General features: G+C 35.9%; 1 protein-coding gene across 2 annotated transcripts in view; it reads right to left on the bottom strand.

Moving 5' to 3' along the window:
* LOC142318258 (armadillo repeat-containing protein 3) overlaps positions 1-20,149 on the bottom strand; it is a 78,352-nt gene that overhangs the window by 39,804 nt on the left and 18,399 nt on the right. For both annotated transcript variants that reach the window (XM_075354821.1, XM_075354822.1), the window contains exon 4: positions 8,033-8,308. In XM_075354821.1, the coding sequence (XP_075210936.1) occupies positions 8,033-8,308 (276 nt within the window). The remainder of the gene's footprint in view (positions 1-8,032; positions 8,309-20,149) is intronic.

The raw sequence follows: 20,149 nt of genomic DNA, 5'->3' as shown, positions 1-20,149 counted from the left end.
CTGCTGATCATTATCTTGAGATCTGGGATAAAACCCTTCGATTCTCCTGTCCTATCCTAATCTTTATTGGTGCGATGTGATCGCTAAGTTACTATTGTGGCATAGCGAATTCACCGATGATGGTGGTGAATTAATAGAGGGCTTTTTAACCCAATATTGTCTGCAGGTATTTAATGTACCTGGCGAGCTGCCCATCTACGCAGGTAACGTAGACGGGCGTCGGGGTTTTGGTGGAACGAACATCGATGTTACCATTGGTAGGTATATTCCTGCTAATATTTGTGACTAGAGTACTCGATGATTGCTCAAGCGATCATCGGTTGATTGTATATGAGATTGTTGGTGGCTACCGATGTAACGTTCCGGTTCAGCAGGGTCGTTTCCTGTGCAGGCATGTGGACTGGAACAAATTTGTTGGTTTTCTTTCGTCCAGGCTTTGTGTTTTAAATCGAAGTCTGGATTTGGAAGACTTGGCAGTAGGTTCATCGGCTCTTTTTATAGATGCCGCTGAGTGTTCAAGTCCACGTAGTTCCAGTCGAGAGAGCTGGAACTACGTGAACTTGAACACCATGCACAATGGTGTAACAGAATATTGTCTAATTTGAAACAAGCTATTTGTCAAACTCGGAGAGCGTCTTACCTAGAAAGTGATCCGGAGTGACGGGCAATTCTTGTTGGTGAATATCGGGATCTTAGATCTCAATATTTTCACGAAATTAGCATTGATAGAGGGATTCTTGGCGTTCCTTTGTTCACGAGCAGGCGAATAAGGATCCCTGGCGGGTCATGTGTCTTGGAACACAAATGTCGAAAGGACGTTCTTCTGCTCCCTCTCTCGACCAGGTTTGGTGTAATGTCAGATACGTCTGAAATATTGCACCGATTACTTAACGATTTACTACCTAAAGACAATGAAGCTGATGAGACGGCATAACATCTGCGTGTGCGGCGTCAGGTCATTCAGTTTCGCGGAGATGCAGTGTCTTTGTAGGTTGCTGAGATCGAAGTACGTCAAGCTATCTGTAGCTTAGATGGGGGGGGGGGGCTTTGACGGAATAACTACGGAGCTCCTTGTTCGCTTGGTAGGGGTTAGTATGAAAATTATCACACAGGTTTTTAATAAACTGTTGTTTGGCGGGTATTTTCCGGTGCGTTAAAAAAAGGTCAAATTGTTGTTTAAAGATGGCGACAAGAACACCGCTGATAGTTCATCCTATAGGCCCTTGACATTACTGCCGGTCATTGGTAATGTCTTTGAAAAGGTTCTCTACCTTCGTATAAACGATAGGTTGAGCTCGCGCGGATTATTAATGTAGAACCAGTACGGATTTTGTCCCGGAAAGGGTATTGAGGACGCTATACTCCAAGTGATGAATGTGGTAACTACCAGTTGCAAGCATTATGTCCTGGGTATTCTCCTGGACATTTTAGGAGCGTTTAATTACCTGTGGTGACTCTCTGCTACTTTTTAACTTCAAAAGAGGGAATGTATTGAAAGTGAGTTGCAAATCCAGGGCAGTGTGCTGGGTCTTTGCTATGGGTGGTGGAGTTGACTCTCTTCTGTGGCTGAGATCGCTCAGCGGGTGTTTCATCATGGCTTATGTTGACGAAGGGCTCCTGCTGGTTGAGGGATGCTCGCGGAGGGAGGTGGAGTACCGTTGCACTCACGCTTGTAGGGTGTTCCGACCTGTAGGGTCATCAACATAAGATGATGTTCAGCCTGGAGAAAAACACTATGATTGTCCTCAAAGGCCGTTTGGCTGTGAGGCGGCAGGTACGCGTTTCGATGTCAGGCCAACGAATTAGATATGTTCAGATTCATATGTACCACGGGGTGTTTATCGATGAGAAATTGTTATTTAAGAATTACTTTCAATACATCACGAAGAAGGCCTGTAGTTCCTTTTTTTGGTATCCGACGTGTGATCAATCCCGATTGGGGTTTAAATTTTAAAACAATGAGCATTCTGTATAAAGGCTTCTGCGGGGCTATTATGCTATATGCAGCGTCCGTATGGGCGGATAGGCTGAAATTTAAAAGCTATCGGGAGATATTATTGAGGGCTCAACACCTTATATTATTAACGGTAACGGATGATTACCGTACGATTTCACGGGAGGCGATCTTAGTGATCGCAGGCGTGATACAGATAGATTTGATTGCGCCAGAGAGGCAGCAGCGTTATGTTGCCAAGAAGTCAGCAGAGTTGACTTCAGGAGTTGAAATTCAGGAGGTAGAACAACATGGTAACGTGCCTTATGGCAGGCCGATGGGATGAGCCAGAGGGTGGTTGCTACACGCATGATCTTATTCCAAATGTTGTAGGTTTGCGGGTCGCTTCTTGGGTTGGTTTGCTTGGCATTTCTCCCGCCACCAGCCCATTTGGTCGCCTTAAAGCATATGACCGAAAGTATCCTAACATAGCTCCTAGAGCTTACCTAACAACGTGAGCAGACTAAGCGTGGTGCCATACACCATCGCCTTACGTGTCCCAACAGCTCACTTGTCATATATTTGCTAAAATGGGTGGGCCCACCACATCAACTACTAAAAATATATATGACATCCATAATAAAATTTATTTCGTCTAGGCAGCAATTCGCTGCCACGCCTAGGTTGCTGAATACCAGCAAGTACCTCTCCACCATTTTGTAGCGTTTGGAGCCATAATAATTGGCTGGTGGTCAGCCATACTCAGGGTTAGCTTCCCACGGCAATGCGGTAATAGAGTCTTTCCCTTAGCAAACTACTGATGACGGTTGAACAAAGCAACCCCATCTAGGAACTCCCACACGGCCCGACAATGTGGCTGTCACCAAATTGACTCGCCGTTTGTGAGTGACCAATTTGCCCCTTGACCTCTAAGTTCCAGGGTGTCTCTGGCCCTTACTGTGGGTTGTGGAGATTCTTTGAAGCGGCTTAGGTTGCCCAGCACCTATCGCGTTGTCGCTTACGCCGGTGATGAGCTGCTGCAGGTCGAAGGATGTTCGACCAATGAGGTTGAACTCTGCGCCTCTCGAGCATGCAGGATACTTGAGCTGTGGGGTCGTCAACATAAGATGACATTCAGCCAGGACGCTGCTGAAGGGTCGTTTGGCTGGGACGCGGCGGATCCGTGTGTCAATGTCAGGCCATCGAATTCGATATTTCATGTTCAGAAGTACCTCAGAGTACTCGTTGACGATAATTTTTGTTTTAATGAGCATTTACAGTATGTCACAAATAAAGCCAGTAGTTTCTTCTTTGGTATTCAACGTGTGGTTAATCCGGATTGGGGTCTGAATTTCAAGACTATGAGTATCCTCTATAAGGGTGTGAGACAATTATGATGTATGCTGCACCTGTTTGGGCAAGTAGGCTAAAATAAAAAATTTATAGGTACATTTCGTTGAGGGCCCAGCACCTTTTGTTATTAACAGTGAGAAGTGGTTACCATACAATATCTCATGAGGCTGTCCTGGTGATTACTGGAGTAAAGCCTACTGATGAAAAAAGTATATTTTTGCGCTTGAGTGTCAACAATGCTATTTTGCAAAGAAGTCTACTAACTAAGTCTACTGGGTCTACTAACTTCTAGAATTAGAGAGATTGAGAATGATGGATTTCAATTGTGGTAGACTAGATGGGATGAGACGGCTGATGGGCGACATGTATCGTCTTTTCCTTGATGTGAGTAGTCTATGGGGCGTCTCTTGGGTATCTGCTAACAAGTTCATATTCAAGTTTCTTTTGGGCCATGTTGGTTTTAGGGATAGGTTGGCTCATTTCAGCCTGGCTAATTCGGGTCTGTGTCCGTGGTGTGGCATATTAGATGATGCCTTTCATATCTCTGTCATCGATATGATGAAAGATGACTAGAGGTAGAGAGGCAGCTCGGGGATATTGGGTCTTCTTTAGTTTTAAATATTAACTGGAAAAGCCAATTGGAATGGTCAATTGTAAAGAACTCATGAAATATTTAATTTTCCAGTGAGTTTCGATGGGCATGTAGGATGGGGAGTTTCAGTTACCCGGGTAGTTAGGGACAGCTTGGATATTTTCTTGTCACTAAGGTAGGTACTCCATAGTTTTGTTTTTGTTCAGTTATTTCTAATGTTTGTAGGTTTTGTTTCATTGGTAAGGCTATAGATACAAATTTAAGTATTTTATTTCTACTCAGTTCTGTTTGTATGAGTAGTTTGTTTTTGGTTTGGTTTTGTATTTATTAATTGTGACATTTTGAAATCAAATTCAAGAGTTGCTGATTAAAAAAAGTATAAAAATACCAGTAAGTTGCATCTAAATCATTAAAACTGGGTACGTCTGTAAGAAAAAATTAATCAGAAAAATAAATCTCAGAAAAAATAATGCTAGAAAAATTAATCTCTGTCAGTGGCTCAAACGCTTTGTCTTTCCAGATAGGTCTAGCCTGGATATTTGTGGATTTGTTATTAAGAGACTCTTTCATTAATGTTTGATTATTTATACTATTATCTATATTGTAAACTTGTTGGTTTACATTATTTATAAATAAGCTCTTCTCTATATTATCAGCAGTAGTTATACTTTGATACTAAAACTAGGTGTTACACCTCACTCTGACTAACAATAGTGTCTAAATACTCTCTAAGTTTACTTATTGAAATAGAAGTTGGTTTGTAAACCTAATCATTAGACCCCACATCACTGTTTACTGGTATTTCAAAATTTATATTAATTAGTTCATCCAAAATTAATTAGTTAATCACTTAAATATTTACTCTTATCTAAAAAAAAAACTATTAAAAGATAATTTTTTTTCACAAAATTAACACTTTTTTGTTCAAACAAAATGGTAAATTCAATCATTTACGTTACAGAATCCTTAAGAAAAAAAATTCAACTTCACTTATAAAAAACACAAACAACAGTGTTACCTTTACTGCATAATGATGTCAATATGCAAAGTACAGTTTTTCTGTTAAACAATATTACAATTTTAGAAGAAGAATGCTGAAAGTTTCTTACACGATTTGTAAAATATTTTTTAACTATCAGAATTTTTTTTATAGTTGTTTTTATAAAAATGAATAAAATATGATTATTCAAAGTAGGATATTTTTACGCAGATTATTATTGAATCTAGGGGCAGAGAAGGTAGCCTTTTTGTAGAGGGGCATCATGGCAACCAGGTGATCATGATGTTTTGATGAACTAGGAGGGACCTTGGTGGGCAGTCCAGTGTTTAGCTGCAAGCACAGGGTGGGTTAGTCTACTGGCTGTAGACTAAAAGCAATCCTAAATGACAGACAATGAGCAATCCTAAATGATGTGGCTCATCATTTAGGGTTGCTGACCGAGGCAGTGTCATTCTGGGCAATTACCGGTTGCCCCTAAGTGGTTAAAAAATGGTCCGAAAAAAAAAGAAAAGATTATTGTTGAATCAAAAAGGAACTTCTATTTTTTTGCTTTTTGATTCTAGTGACATCAGACCCGCTGACATCAGACACTGTTCTTTCCTGTTAATTGGCTGCAAAAAGAAATAGTGTATTATGGCGCTTTTTGCTTTATTATGCTGTGAAAATAAAAAACACAACCAACTGCAAGAAATATAGGATTTAAACTGGTGTGACGCATATATGCATCACATGCAAATAAGGGTTAAAGAGATATTTATTTTTCTGCAGCCAAGTAATATTACAAAAAGCTGACCTTTCCATTTTGAAAAAGAGAGCAAGATTAGAGACATATGCTACAAAAAAACATTAGGTGCAAATTTAATGGTCAATCATCTTAAATTTTAAGACCAAGGAAGCGCATAAAATAAAACGACATTGAGAAAAACTTGTCTGATTTGATACAATTAAATTTAAGTAAAATGTATTTTATATACATACAATTTTACTGAAGTGTAAATCCTGTGTAGAATAACTTGAAAATAAATCAGTAATCCTTACTTGAATGCAGATTTAGGAAATGTATGAGTTACTGCTAGCTGGTTTCCAGATCAGCTAGTCTTGGGGTTTGATTCCTGGTCCTGTATTTTTACCTATCAAATGACCATCTAAGCCTTCTCATTAAATATGTGTGTTTTTGCGTGACCAAGGTTTTAATACTAATAAAAAAATTAAAAATATGATCTATGATAAACATATGACATAAAATATGCATCTAATAATAATAATATCTAATAATCTTCAGTATATCAATGGCAATATGCAATAAGTTAATTCTGTAAAATTGTATTTTATTTAAGGGATCAAACTTTTTTAATAATTGCAGGTCTATTTTATAAGTTTGCCAATTTTCTTAAAAGTTTTTGAGAAAGTAGTTTGTTCAAACCTTTTTGCTAATCTGTTAAGTGTTCAGTGAAAAAGAATTTCTTTTTATAAGAAAAACACTGTTAATGTTGTTGTTTTAAATTTATTTATCTAGTTATTAACAATCCAAAAAAGTATTAATATGCTAATATTAATAATTATTAAAGAAAAATATGGGTAATATAATCATGTGGTTCTCTTAAAAACAATTTCCTATTTATGGCATTAGTTTTTAGGTGGTTTAAGTTCTAGAAGATAGAAACCAAAAATAAATGTGTAAGAAATTAAAATATTCCCATATTCAAAATTTTCTTCAAAAGATTTTCAACTTAAAACAAATAACAATATGTTGCATAAGGAGAGGTTCAGGCCTCCTTGACCTCTATATCCTTCCTAGACCTAAATTAGAAACTTATTAAAGTGTGATCTAACCTAACAAAAATTCATAACACTGGATAGGTGGAAAATAAGTTGGCATTCTAAAATTTACAATATTAATTCCATCATAACGAAAATAATTTGCATCACAAAAAAAAGATTACATAATTCTGATGTAAGGGGCTGTTAAGAAGTGGCATATGCAGTTATAACAAAGATGGCTGGCTCATGGCTGTTCAGGATCAAGTATAGTTTACTACATGCTAAGAGGTGTGGAATTTAATTGTTACTTTGCAAAGAAGGTGGCTTAAGGTGAAAAGAAAAAATGTCATAATTTATTCATGAGACAATCAAGAACCATGAGAATTTAAAGTTTGTGACTGCAGCACAGTTCCACCTTCAACGTTGCAATTTAAGCAGAATGTATGGGTTTATTAATATTTAGCCTGCAGAAATAAACACAGACTGCTTGTGACATTGACTTTCAAGGTGCATTATGTAAGGAGTTAAGGAATAATTTTTGGCTATGAAATTCCCATTATGTACAGAAGATGACACTTAAAGCCTATGATTATAGAATGGAATATGGGAATTGACGCCAAAATTGGGCCACTACTGTCCCGTGTGTTTTTCACCTAGGCACTTTCATAATTTTCATAGTTACCATTATAATGTGGGATACGACGTTGAAATGACAGTGTCTAAGGTACAAAATTGCCTATAGGTGACTTGTGTGGTATGAGGTGATGGTCTCGAGGATCATCAGTTCCTATTTTTGATGACACCCTGAATGTTAACCACTAATTTTAGATGCTGGAAAAATATGTGTGGTCCAGTGTATTCAGCTGGGCAAGTATCAGTGAACTTGTTTTCATGCAGAACAACACCTCACACCCTGTGACTTTTTTCAAAGGACAAGGTGTACTGGACAAAACATTGTGTTTTGGAATAACTGGAAGCACAAATTCAGGTCATTAACTGAACAATGATCAGGTCTTCCTCCAGAAGTTGTGGACTCATATCTGGTCATTTGAGTAAGCTGGTGGATGCTGCAGCCATCTACATTGAATTTCAAGTTATGCTTCCATATTCCAATTTAAAATGTAATTAAGTATTTTTAGATTTCTACCATGATAAATCTTAAAAATGGGAGCCAATTTAACAGAAACTGAATGAATTATAATTTAATTTATAATTTATTATAATTGAATGTATTTTTCATTTATTATAATATAAAATACTTCTTTACAATTCATTAGGCTGTTTATTATTAGTTTATAATATTATTAGGCAGTTTTATTTCTTTTAATGACTATGTACTTTATAAAGTATACAAACTATACGTAAATGAATATTCATAAAGAGCTACACTTACAAATATTTGTGGATTTGCAACTTCTCTGAGCATGGCATCATTGTATTTTATAGCTTCTCTGATTGTGTAGATAGCAGATTCCTTTGTACTCCAGTGCATTTCTTGTTTCAGCAATGATATGAGAGCAGGTATAGGGTTCATTTCAGCAATGTCTTCTATGGTATCATAGTCCTGTATAAATTTAATTAGACCTGTGCAAACTGTTGAAACTAACTTTTCATTATCTGCTTTTAGCATTGGCATCATCTTCTCCAGTATCTTATACTCTTTCAGAACCTAAAAAAAATTAAATTTTTTATTCTATGGGCTATCAAATTAAGAGTATTTTTCATTATTCCTTTGTTTTAGCTATAAGTAAACTATTTTCTTATCCTATAATTTATCCATCACAACTTTTACAGCATAGTTGTTATTTAAAATTTTATTTCAATTTTCTGTCCAAATTAACTGAAACATGCATGATATATTTTTGTTATTGCGATATGATCATACAATAAATATTAAGATTCCAATGGCTGGTTATACCTAAATAAATATAAAAATTATAATTCTTGTTACTGAAATAATTAATCCTAATAACGAAACTGAATTTCATTATGTTCTGTGAATCATATTTTATTTGTTTGAATTATATTAGCTGAGTTGTATTGTGATTGCAATCATGTTTCAGTTCCAAATTTTTGTGGTTACGTTTTAAGGGGTTTTATGATCAGTTGGCATCTGACCAGTCAGGGCTGATTGATTAAAAAAAGATGTCTAATAACCAAATTTTAGTATTGTCTATTATTAAATAGAAGTTGCTTTGTAACTTTATATAAAAAAACATTAGTTAGTTCTAACAGTAAAAACATACTTCACTTACTCTAAGAGTTGTTGCTGTTAGGTAAAGAGTTTGTTGAAGTTCAGTCAGTAGAATTATCTGTTGAATTGAAAAATGAAACTGTTTGGCTATACAACTGAAAAACAGTTATGAGGAAATAAAAGCCAACAACTATTCAAAGATGATGCCAGTTTAATTAGAGGTACCTTCAGAAAAATGTCGTAAACTTGCAAAAAAGACTAGTAGTGCCAAACTGCAATTTATAATTTGACTATGCAGTGGAGGCTGGTAGCTGTTATCCGCAAAGCAAGAAGAACTTGCTTCTCAGTTCATAAAAAAATAATTTCTAACCTTCACAATGTGAAGAAACATTTTCAGCCGACCAAAAATACAAAGAATGAAAAAATGAGGAGTGAAAAAAAAATCATTATTTACAATTGAGTAATAATAATTAATATATAGGATCTTAGAATGCAGCAAGTCAGGAGGGACAAAAAAAAAAACTGAGCCCAAAATACATTCACCTCAGTAAAACATTCTAAGAAAATTTTATTTTGGGACTGTATCTATTGTAATTGTTTTGGCTACATTTGTGCCACATGAAGGGATGATGAACTCTGCAACATCTCTAACGGAAAAGAAAGTTTTCTTACAGATTGAACTGCAGTTTTTAAACACATGAGTCGAAAGTTTATCATGCGTTCTAATATTTTTCCTATGGCGCAAGCGAGTGAGATAAGTTGATAAGCTTCGTGCATCCAAGGGATTTTTCCCTTTCTTTAAAATAGGGGTTATAATCGCGTTTTTCCACGATTGTGGATATATACCAGAAATCCAAATTTGATTAAAGAGTTCTTGTATTTTCTTCCTTGCAGTGACATATAGCATTCTGATCATTTCGTATCGGATGTTGTCTGGACCAGTGGCAGTGTTCGTTTTTTAACTCAGAGCATGATTGAGTTTTTTCTCAGTGAATTCTTCATTATAATACAAATTAGTCTGACTATCAAACAATATACCATTTTCAGTTACAGCTTTGTGTTTTTTAAAATCAACATCATAATTTTCAGTTACATTGACAGCTTCATAGTGACTTGCAAATTTCTCACCTATGTCCAAGTCATAGTCATTCTCCATCTTTGATACAAGTAACCTGGTGGTAAGTTGATCAACCGGATACCGCTTTGACTTTGCTTCATACTTCTGCTGAAGTTGTCTGTCCTCTTGTCAAGGAAACATATTTTTGCCAGGCGATTTTTTTTTTTTCAGTTAAAATAACTCTTTTGGCGCTAGCCCTGTTTTTTTTTAATTTTTAAGTTTTATTGTGTGGGGCTTTTCTTAAAAATGTTGAAAGCCCTTTTCTTCTTCTTAATAGCTTCATGTACAACATCCGAACACCAAGGAACAGGTGGACGTTGTAACATCCCTGAAGTTACAGGGATGTGCCGTGATGCTGCAGCAGCGATGACATTTGTCACATGTTCAACATTGCTATTGATGTCTTGAATTAGATTTTGAAAATGGATATCTCTAGTGAAACTAATCCGATTAGCTTTGCCAAAAACCCATATCTTATGTATGGGATACAATTTAATGGGTGTATTTAATGACACCATGAATGGAAAGTGATCGCTTCCATGTAAATCTTCATTTATTTTCCAAACTAATTTATGTGCTATACACTGGTATAGCAAAAGCTAAATCAATGCAAGATGAAGAACCATCTCTGATATTAAAGAAGGTTCCTGTACCAGCCTCTACCTCTAAAGATAGGGTATCTGAAGCCTTAGAGACATTATTTTCTACCATCTGCTCATCCCCCTCTGATGTCACTGATGGTGGTGGGGAGGATGTTTTGCAGCCGGCATCCAATGATACCGACCCAGATGGAATGGGGAGTATCCATCTAAGTCCAAGCTTAATGGACTGCCCAAGGTTAATGTTGGGACGGCTATGATGCTCGCCCTCTCTTTTGGAGGCCTCTGTTCTTGTGAAGGCTCCACAACCACTTTTACTGGTACCTCTTTTCTCTCAGTCACTTTCTCATTATCTTTCCGATTTCCCCCTGATTTGGGACTTTTTCCATCTGAACTTCAATGCGTCTCAGATTAGATTGAGGTTTTTAAGATTTTCTTTTGACGTATTACTAGCTAGTATTACTAGATTAAGTAGGTTCTTGCTTTCGTTGAGTAGTCTTTCCTTTAATTACGTGATGAACTTTTGGTGTCTGTATTAAACTACTTTCTATGGTTGGTCACATTCTAAGTTTCTCTTGAGAATTCTTTCGACCATGTTCGTTAGGGCTGGTGCTAGCTCAGATATGACGTCTTTCTGCTTGATTGAAGCTGAAGGAGCAGCTGTAACCTGAGCATATGACATTGATTTAGGCATTCTGCTGTGAACTATCTTCTTTGCCTCGAAGTAGATGACTTTTTGTACGGTCTTTACCTTCTGGATGGCTACTTCTTTTTTGTACACTGGGCAATTCCGCGATCTTGCCAAGTAATGCCCGTGACAATTCACACAGATGGGTGGATCCTTGCACAGTTCATCTGGGTGCAGTGGGGATCCACAAGAGCAAACCTGTTGCTTTGGATAGTGTACTGCCGTGTGTCCTAACCGTTGACATCCGAAACACCTCAGTGTAGTCGGAATGAACGGACGCACATCAAGTCTGTGGAAACCAGCCTCTTTATCTTTTCCGGACACTTTGGTTTGTTGAAGGTGAGGACGTGCGACACGGAGGGTACAACTTCTCCGTGCGTCAAGTATTCAATCGCCTACACGCTACAATAGCCTGTTCGAAAAGTTCTTCCACTATTTCCTCTTCAGTGCAGTTTAATAAGTCTCTGCACATGACTACTCCCTTAGAGGTATTGAAAGTGCCATGAGGTGAAACCTCAACATATATTACGCCGATCTTCTTAGCTTTAAGAAGCCACGAAGACTGTAAATTATTGACAGTTTCGACGAACAGACCAACAGCTGTCTTTCTAACCTCTTTGACTGTTGCTCCCCGCCTCCACCACATTTAGCGAAACCGAGAAGCACAACCGCAACCAGCTCGTATAGCTCGGGACCGCCAATCTGTACTCCACAGGAAGCAAAACCATTTGTTCCGTTGGCCGACGTAAGTGAAAGTACCAAAATACGATGTCGTTGCCCGCCACGGACGTGTGCGTAGATGTTATGCACGGACGTGGGGTTGGATATATCTGGGGCATCACCATCACCATCACTTATTATTATTCACTCATGGTGCCCTTGAATGAATGGCAAAATAAAGAAGATGGCAGACATTAAATTTATCATGCAAGCTTTTCACCAGCCTAGGCATGACCACTTCAGTCTGTGTAATACTGTAAAAGTAACCAGACTAGAGTGTAGTCTATTCTTCCTCAAATATTATGGATGCTGTCTATTCTTTTTGTGACATTCTATCTACCAAAATTAATAAATATGTTGTATGCAGAACATGATCAAATTCCTTTTTTAGCTGGTTTTCAAAAGAGAACTCGAGTGTAAGAAAGTGGCACACCAAAACTTTGAAACAAATCAAGTTTTCTGTTTATTGTGTTCAATTTGTACTGTTAAGAAAAAAGATTCATTATTTACTACTATGGACTACAGAATCTACGATGGCTATTGAGAAGCAAGAAGACACTTAAAATAGTATTTAGAGGAAGTACTTAAAATAAAGCCTGCAAACCTATTTATATATGTCAAATCTTTCACAAAGAAGTCGAGTATGTCCACTTAAAATTCCAGATAATAATTCTCTGGATGCCAAAGAATTTAGCAAGATAATTGAAAAGCATTTCCAGTCTGTCTACCAACCTGCAGATAATGCACTTAGATTTAATTATACTGAGAACTGTTACATTAGATGCTGTAGATATTGCTCATGTTACTGAGAAAACGTTTTTAGAGTGTAATGTGAGGTTAAGAATGCGATCCTGTGACTGGTAATGATAGCACCCAATTTTTTCATCATTATTATTGACAAACTAAACTTGTGCAGTAACTTTAATCTCTACAAACAATTGCATCTCATTGTTTTAAAGTGGATTATTAACCTCTGAATCTTAATAAAACTGCCATTATGACCTACATTAGGAAAATGCTATTAGCAAAATACCATAGTAAAATAGCAACAAAAGAAATTTGTAGCATAGAAACAATTCATGACTTAGATGTTACCATTGATTCTAAAGTTTTGTTTACACAACATATAGACAGCATAACACCAAAAGCACAAAGGAATCTTGGGTTGCTTTTATGGGCTTTTCATTACTTCAGCAAGTGAACACCATCTGTTATCTTTACCAAATCACTGTAAAGCCAGTTTTGGAATTCTGTTCAGTGATTTGGAACTACAATAGGGAGTTCACCTGTTTGAAGATCGAAGCTGTATAAAGAACATTTCCTTGGAATTTATGCTAGAGAGGAATGAGTACACAGCAATTTTCATATGTAGTGGAATGTAGTCAACTGGACAGTGTGCCCTTGTAATCAAGGAGGGAAATGAAAGATGTTATGAACTTTATAAGCCAGTGCATGGACACATTGGTGTCTCTGGTATAGGCATCAAAAACTCCATTCATGGAGGCACAAATTATACTGATAAACATAATTTTTGTTTCCTAACATGTGATACATGATTTTAATCTGTTTTTTGATGCTGAAAAGGAATATGAATTCAGAATCTTTTTATCACCCATCTTTTTGAAAAATTTCAATTAAAGGATTTTTTTATTTTTCAACATATAGTTAACATTTTAAGCTCCTATATTGTATTTTGTTAGCTAATTTTTTATCATTTAACTTTGTTAACATAATTTGTAAGCTATAAATAAACAATACTAGGCAAAGAATTAAATCATATCATAGTCATGTATTATTATATATCTCTAATACTGAAGAGTGAGCCTTCATGGACAAGATTAATCATGTCTGTACAGGTCAAAACATGTAGCTGAAAACACAAAACATAGCTGTGTTGTTTGTATTAAGCACTGGTTTTAGGAATGATTTAATTTTGTTCAGTCTTATTGTTGTCTTAAGTTTGTTAACAGTGCAGTGTCATAATGCCTCAAAATTGTTTAAATTATGTGGATGTCTTTTGTTATGAATGTGGTGAGTATCGTAAAATAAAATAGAAGAAACATTATTACACTTTAATTAAAAAAGCATGTCATTTGTACTTTCAGTGTAAAATTGGTAATCAGGATAAGATGTGGGCTCCTCATATAATATGCACTAATTGTTCTTCTGTACATATAAGAGGATGGCTGATAGGTACACGAAAGGCTTAGCCATTTGGTGTGAACCAAAGGATCATGTAACAAATTGTTACTTTTGTTTAACAAGTGTGTCTGGACACACTTCCAATCTTCTTCTTTCTTTTCATATGATGTCACTTATTTCTAAAAAATCTAAACATACTGTAAAATATCTTTCATTGCAATCTGCAATCAGGCCTGTATCGCACAGTGAAATTATTCTAGTAGCTGAGCCACCTGTGAATGTATGTTTTGATAGCAGCAATGAAGAATCAGGCAGTACTGAAAAAGACAACAATGATTTTGAATTATCTTTCAATAAGCCACATCTTATACCACAAGGTGAATTAAATGACTTGGTTAGGGATTTAAATTATCAAAAAATCAAGCTGAACTGTTAGAATCAAGACTGCAAGGTTGGAATTTACTTCAAAAAAATACAAAAATTTCGGGCTTTCGGAGCCGACAAAAAGAACTTTCTCAGTACTTTATTGATGAAAATATTTTGGTTTATTGCACAAATATTGATGAGCTTATGTTGCACTTAGGACAAGTTCATAAACCTGAGGACTGGCGTCTTTTCATAGATTCGTCCAACTATAGTTTAAAAGTAGTTCGACTACACAACGGTAACAAATATCCTTCGATACCAGTCACTTATGGTATTGATTTGAAAGAGACATACGATGTGATGAAAGACGTTCTTCAAAAATTAAATTATAAAAAACATAGATGGAACATATGTGGTGATTTGAAAGTTACAGCCATTTTATTAGGCATACAGTTAGGCTATACAAAGTACATGTGTCTACTTTGCGAATGGGACAGCCGAGCTAGGGATAAACATTATGTTACCAAACAGTAGAAGAAACGAGACAACTTAGCTCCAAATAGGAATATTATTCATGAGCCCTTAGTTGAATCCAAAAAAATATTTTTACCCCCTCACCATATGAAGCTAGGACTAATGAAAAATTCTGTAAAAGCAATGAAGAAAGTCGCGAATTTTTGTACACCGGGCAGAAATTTCCGAATGTAAGTGAAGGAAAAATTAAAAAAGGAATATTTGTTGATCCTCAAATAAGAAAGTTGGTCAAAAATAATGTATTTAAGTCAATGTTAAATAATGTAGAAAGTGCAGCTTGGGCTTCAAAGACGTTTGCAAAAATTTTCTCGGCAAATAAAATCCGACAATTACCACGATATTGTTAATAAACTTCTTACTTCATACAGAGGAATGTGATGTAATATATCTTTGAAAAACATTTCCTCCACTCCCATCTGGATTTTTTCCGGACAATCTCGGAGACGTAAGTGACGACCACTATGGACGTTTCCACCAAGCCATTTTGGTGATCGAAGACCGCTATAAAAGGAAATGGAATACTAACATGATAACCGATTACTGTTGGACATTAATTCGGGATGTGCCTGGGGCTATTTATAAAAAAAAGCATCAGCGAAATCATTCTAACACAGTTATGACCATGCAAAATTATAAATTTTACAGATTTTAACAATATTTTCCTTTAATATTTTTTGAAGCGTAATTTATTTAAAACTAAGGGTGATAAAAAAATTGTATTTACAGATTTGTAATGTACGCAAAAAAGCTATTCAAGAAATGGTATCACACTTAGAGAAACATTAAAAAAATGTTTTTTTTTGTCTATCAGTGTTATTATTTAATTATTCACATTGAATCATCTTATCTCCTACGACTAGATTTACTGAAAAAGCCCTAAGTTGGTTATTGATAATGGAGTAAATATGCTTAATGAAAATATTATTTTGTCTAAAAGGAAAATTAAAAATATATTTTTGAATATGATGAGTGATCTGTGAAAATTGTTATGTAATGTAATATTTATTTAATTAAATTATAATTTAATTATTTAATTTAATATAATAATTATTTTGTTTATTTTTTAAGTTATTTATTGTCACATTTGATATTAGATTTAATTTATTTTAGGGAATAGTTATTTTACAATTAAGTTACACTAAATATTTTTTCTGTACTTCCCTAATTCTATTCATGTACTGTTTGATCTGCCTGCTTGCAATTTGTGTATGACTTAGTTTTTAAAGGCAAGGAATGTATAAAAGGGACTTGTTGGAGGGCAGTAATAAAAAAAAAAATTATTTGATATTAGATAATACTAAACATAATATAGAGAAACTAATAATGATTAGAATGAGCTCCTACAGACTTTAATGTGTATTTTAAGCACATTAAAAACCATCGATTCGGTTAAAAGATCTGATCTCCTTAGTTCCAAAAAAAACCTTGGGTAGACAAAGTGTACTTATAAAAAAAAAGGCTTTGAATATAAACCACATAAAATCTGTAAATTGAAGGTTAGGCTTAAATAATCCTGTTTGGCTTTAAATCAGACACTCAGCGCTGCCTATGGGCAGCTTTAGTATTAAGAACATTCTGTATACTATTCATTCGGAGTTGGACAGTGATAGAGGAATCTTGCACGCCAGTACGGTCTCTGCAGCATAGTAACATAGTAAAATATTGTTAATCTTATAAATATAGTATATTCAGTAATCAATCAGTGTGTAATTATTTATTCATAATACAGTCCATTATTCTGCTATTAACGTACAGCCCGTTAACATTGGTCCTCCGGGCCGGATTGGAAAATTCTTGGCTACAAGGTCCCTACAAAATCTAGCAGGAGAAGAAAAACACACATACCCAACTGTAGCCAAAATTTTATGTCGTGATTTCTACGTGGATGATTTAGTTTCTGGAGCTAATGACATCAACACAGCTCTGGCAATCCAATCAGAGTTAATAGAGTTGTTAAGGTCTGGTGGATTTCAACTGAGAAAATGGAGTTCTAATCATAAATCACTTTTAAATTCATTACCTCAAGAACTTGTAAATACAAAAACATCAATTCAGCTTGAGAAAAAGGATAGCATTCAAACTTTAGGCTTTAAGTGGTTTCCTCAACCAGATGTGTTTTCTATTTCTTCCAAAATTCCACCATTTAAAGACATAGTAACAAAAAGAGAAGTAGCGTCTACAGTAGCTTCCATTTATGATCCAATTTGTTTAATCAGTCCTATTGTAATCTCTTACAAAATATTTTTGCAACGATTGTGGTATTGGCTGGGATAATAACTTACCATCATAATTGCTCCAGAAATGGCATGTTTTGGTGTCACAACTTTCTTTAAATGATGATATTAAAATAAATAGAAGAGTTATTATCAATAATCCTATAGATATTGAAGTTCACGGTTTCTGCGATTCATCGCAACATGCCGTTGGTGCTTGTCTGTATTTGCGTTCTATCAATTCTGAGGGAGAGATTTCAGTTCAACTACTTTGCTCGAAATCTCGTGTAGCACCAGTGAAAACTGTCAGCATACCACGGTTAGAGTTGTGTGGCGCTTTACTGTTGTCAAAATTGTTACAAAAAACATTACCAATCCTGAATTTGTCAATTGAAAGGGTTCATCTTTGGACGCATTCCAAAATCTGCTTGGCATGGATCTCAGCTCCTGCATCGAAGTGGAAAACGTTCGTTGCGAATCGAATTTCACAGATTCAAGATCGAACAGACGTCAATGACTGGAAACATGTCACTTCGTCAGACAAACCTGCTGATCTCATTTCCAGAGGTTCCAATCCAGAGAGTTTAGATAAAGGCATCTGGTGGTGTGGACCAAGCTGGTTGTATTTGGCAGCCTCGGCTAATCAATTAATGGGTCACCTGCCCAAGCACAGAGTAGAGATTAGTCGTTCTTTTCTTAACTCAGGAGTAGACTATGCGGGACCATTTCAAATCAAGTATGGGAATCCGAGAAGTAAAATAACAACCAAATGTTATGTTGCAATTTTTGTGTGTCTTGCTACTCATGCTATTCACATAGAGCTAGTCAGTAATCTTACATCACAAGCCTTCCTCGCAGCCTTAAGACGTTTCACTGCAAGAAGAGGTCACGTCGCCAACTTGTATAGTGACAACGGCACCAATTTTGTTGGAGCCAACAGTGAATTCATTAAGGAAACTCTTTCACGATAAAGAATTTAATACAGACATTGAAAATTACGCTGCCAAGTCACAGCTCAAATGGCACTTCATATCAGCTAATTCACCTCATTTTGGGGGCTTGTGGGAAACAGCTGTGAAGTCAATGAAATACCACCTCAAAAGAGTCATAGGTAAAACTTATCTAACTTTCGAAGAATTTTCTACCCTTTTATCCGATATAGAAGCTATCCTCAATTCTAGACCTATTTCTACTTTATCCGATGACCCTAGCGATCCATCTTACTTGACACCTGGACATTTTCTTATTGGTAACCCTTTAATAGCACTACCTGAATCCAATTTGTTAGATATAAAATGTAACAAGCTTTCCAGATGGCAGCAGCTTCAGAAGATACGACAGAGTCTTTGGTCAGGATGGTCTCACGATTATCCCCATGGTTTGCAGCAGCGCAGCAAATGGAAGTCACCCTCCGAAAATCTTCGACCAGGTCTAGTAGTGCTAGTGAAAGAAGACAACGTAATTAATGTTGATCAAAGATCAACGTGCGGGGAGTATGTTTGGTTTTAAATCACACTCAGCGCTGCCTATGGGCAGCTTTAGTATTAAGAACATTCTGTATACTATTCATTCGGAGTTGGACAGTGATAGAGGAATCATGCACGTCAGTACGGCCTCTGCATCATAGTAACATAGTTAAATATTGTTAATCTTATAAATTATAGTATATTTAGTTATTAATCAGTGTGTAATTATTTATTCATAATACAGTCCATTATTCTGCTATTAACGTTAACAAATCCCTTTGACTAATCTAATTTAATCTGATTCATCAAGAGTCTTTAACGTGTATTATGTATGAATTTTCCAACTTTATGTTACGGTCTATCTATGTCCATACCATGGACTATGTTCAAATCTCAAGGTATATTCCTCGAAGGAGTTCAGTCATAATGGCTTGTGATTCAATTTGTTATTTAATAACTTTAATTTATTCAAGACAATTTTTTAACTTAAAGGTTGTTATAAAACTTGTAACAACGTGATAAAAATTACATTGTGTGCTGTATAATGCGTTCGGAAAGTCGAATTTTACGGTGCATTCTGTTCTTTCGGCGTCAGGTTAGTTGCCCTGTAATTTTGTTGGGTGTTGCTAAGTAATAAACCAAGACATCAGTTATTGAGGCGTGATTGAATGTGCGACGTTTCATTTATCGGAATCAATAGTAGCGAGAAATGTAATGGTTCTTTCAATAGCGAACACATCTTTCTCATAGAACACGTTTTTCGTGAAGGTGATAAGTATACTGATTTAATAAAGCACAAGTTTTCTGAAAAGTTTCCAAATACGCCTGTTCCTCACCGCTTTGCAGTTCGAACTCTTATCGAAAAATTTCGGGTTACAAGTTCTGTTGTAGACACTAATCGAAGTGGAAGACCACCTTAACTAAAATAACAGAAGCTGCTTCATATTTCGGATGTTATGGATGAAAGTCCATCAATGTTAACGCGTAAATTAGCACAGCAGCAAGATATTGGAATTGCGACCGCATATAAAGCTGTAAGAAAAGAACTGAAATTTTTCCCAATAAAGTAATGTGTGTTATTGACGTAACGTTTTTATTGATCAAAATTCCACAGGTATCCCTGGCATTAAATTTTTTACAGAAGCGTGATCTCATCTGGGATTGTTCACAAAATTCGTGATTGTGGTCGACAACTAAGACCCATGAATTATACGAACAATCTTTACAAGAAGTAAAAAATGAAGTCTGGGTCGGTGTGAGTTGAATGTGCATTATGGGTTCAATCTTTTTTTGGAAATACAGTTAATAGTGATCGTAATTGTGCTGTTTTAACAAAGTACATTATAAAGTTAACAGAAGTGGAAATCAATTACGGTTGGTTCAACATGTGGCGCCACAGAGGACACAGCTAACAGTTCAATGAATTTTTTACTAAATGTCTGGTGAACGAATCATTCGAGGAGTTTGTGGC

The sequence above is a fragment of the Lycorma delicatula genome, chromosome 1, assembly GCF_047948215.1.
Source record: "Lycorma delicatula isolate Av1 chromosome 1, ASM4794821v1, whole genome shotgun sequence".
Classification (NCBI taxonomy): domain Eukaryota; kingdom Metazoa; phylum Arthropoda; class Insecta; order Hemiptera; family Fulgoridae; genus Lycorma; species Lycorma delicatula.
This window is presented reverse-complemented; position numbering and strand designations above follow the sequence as displayed.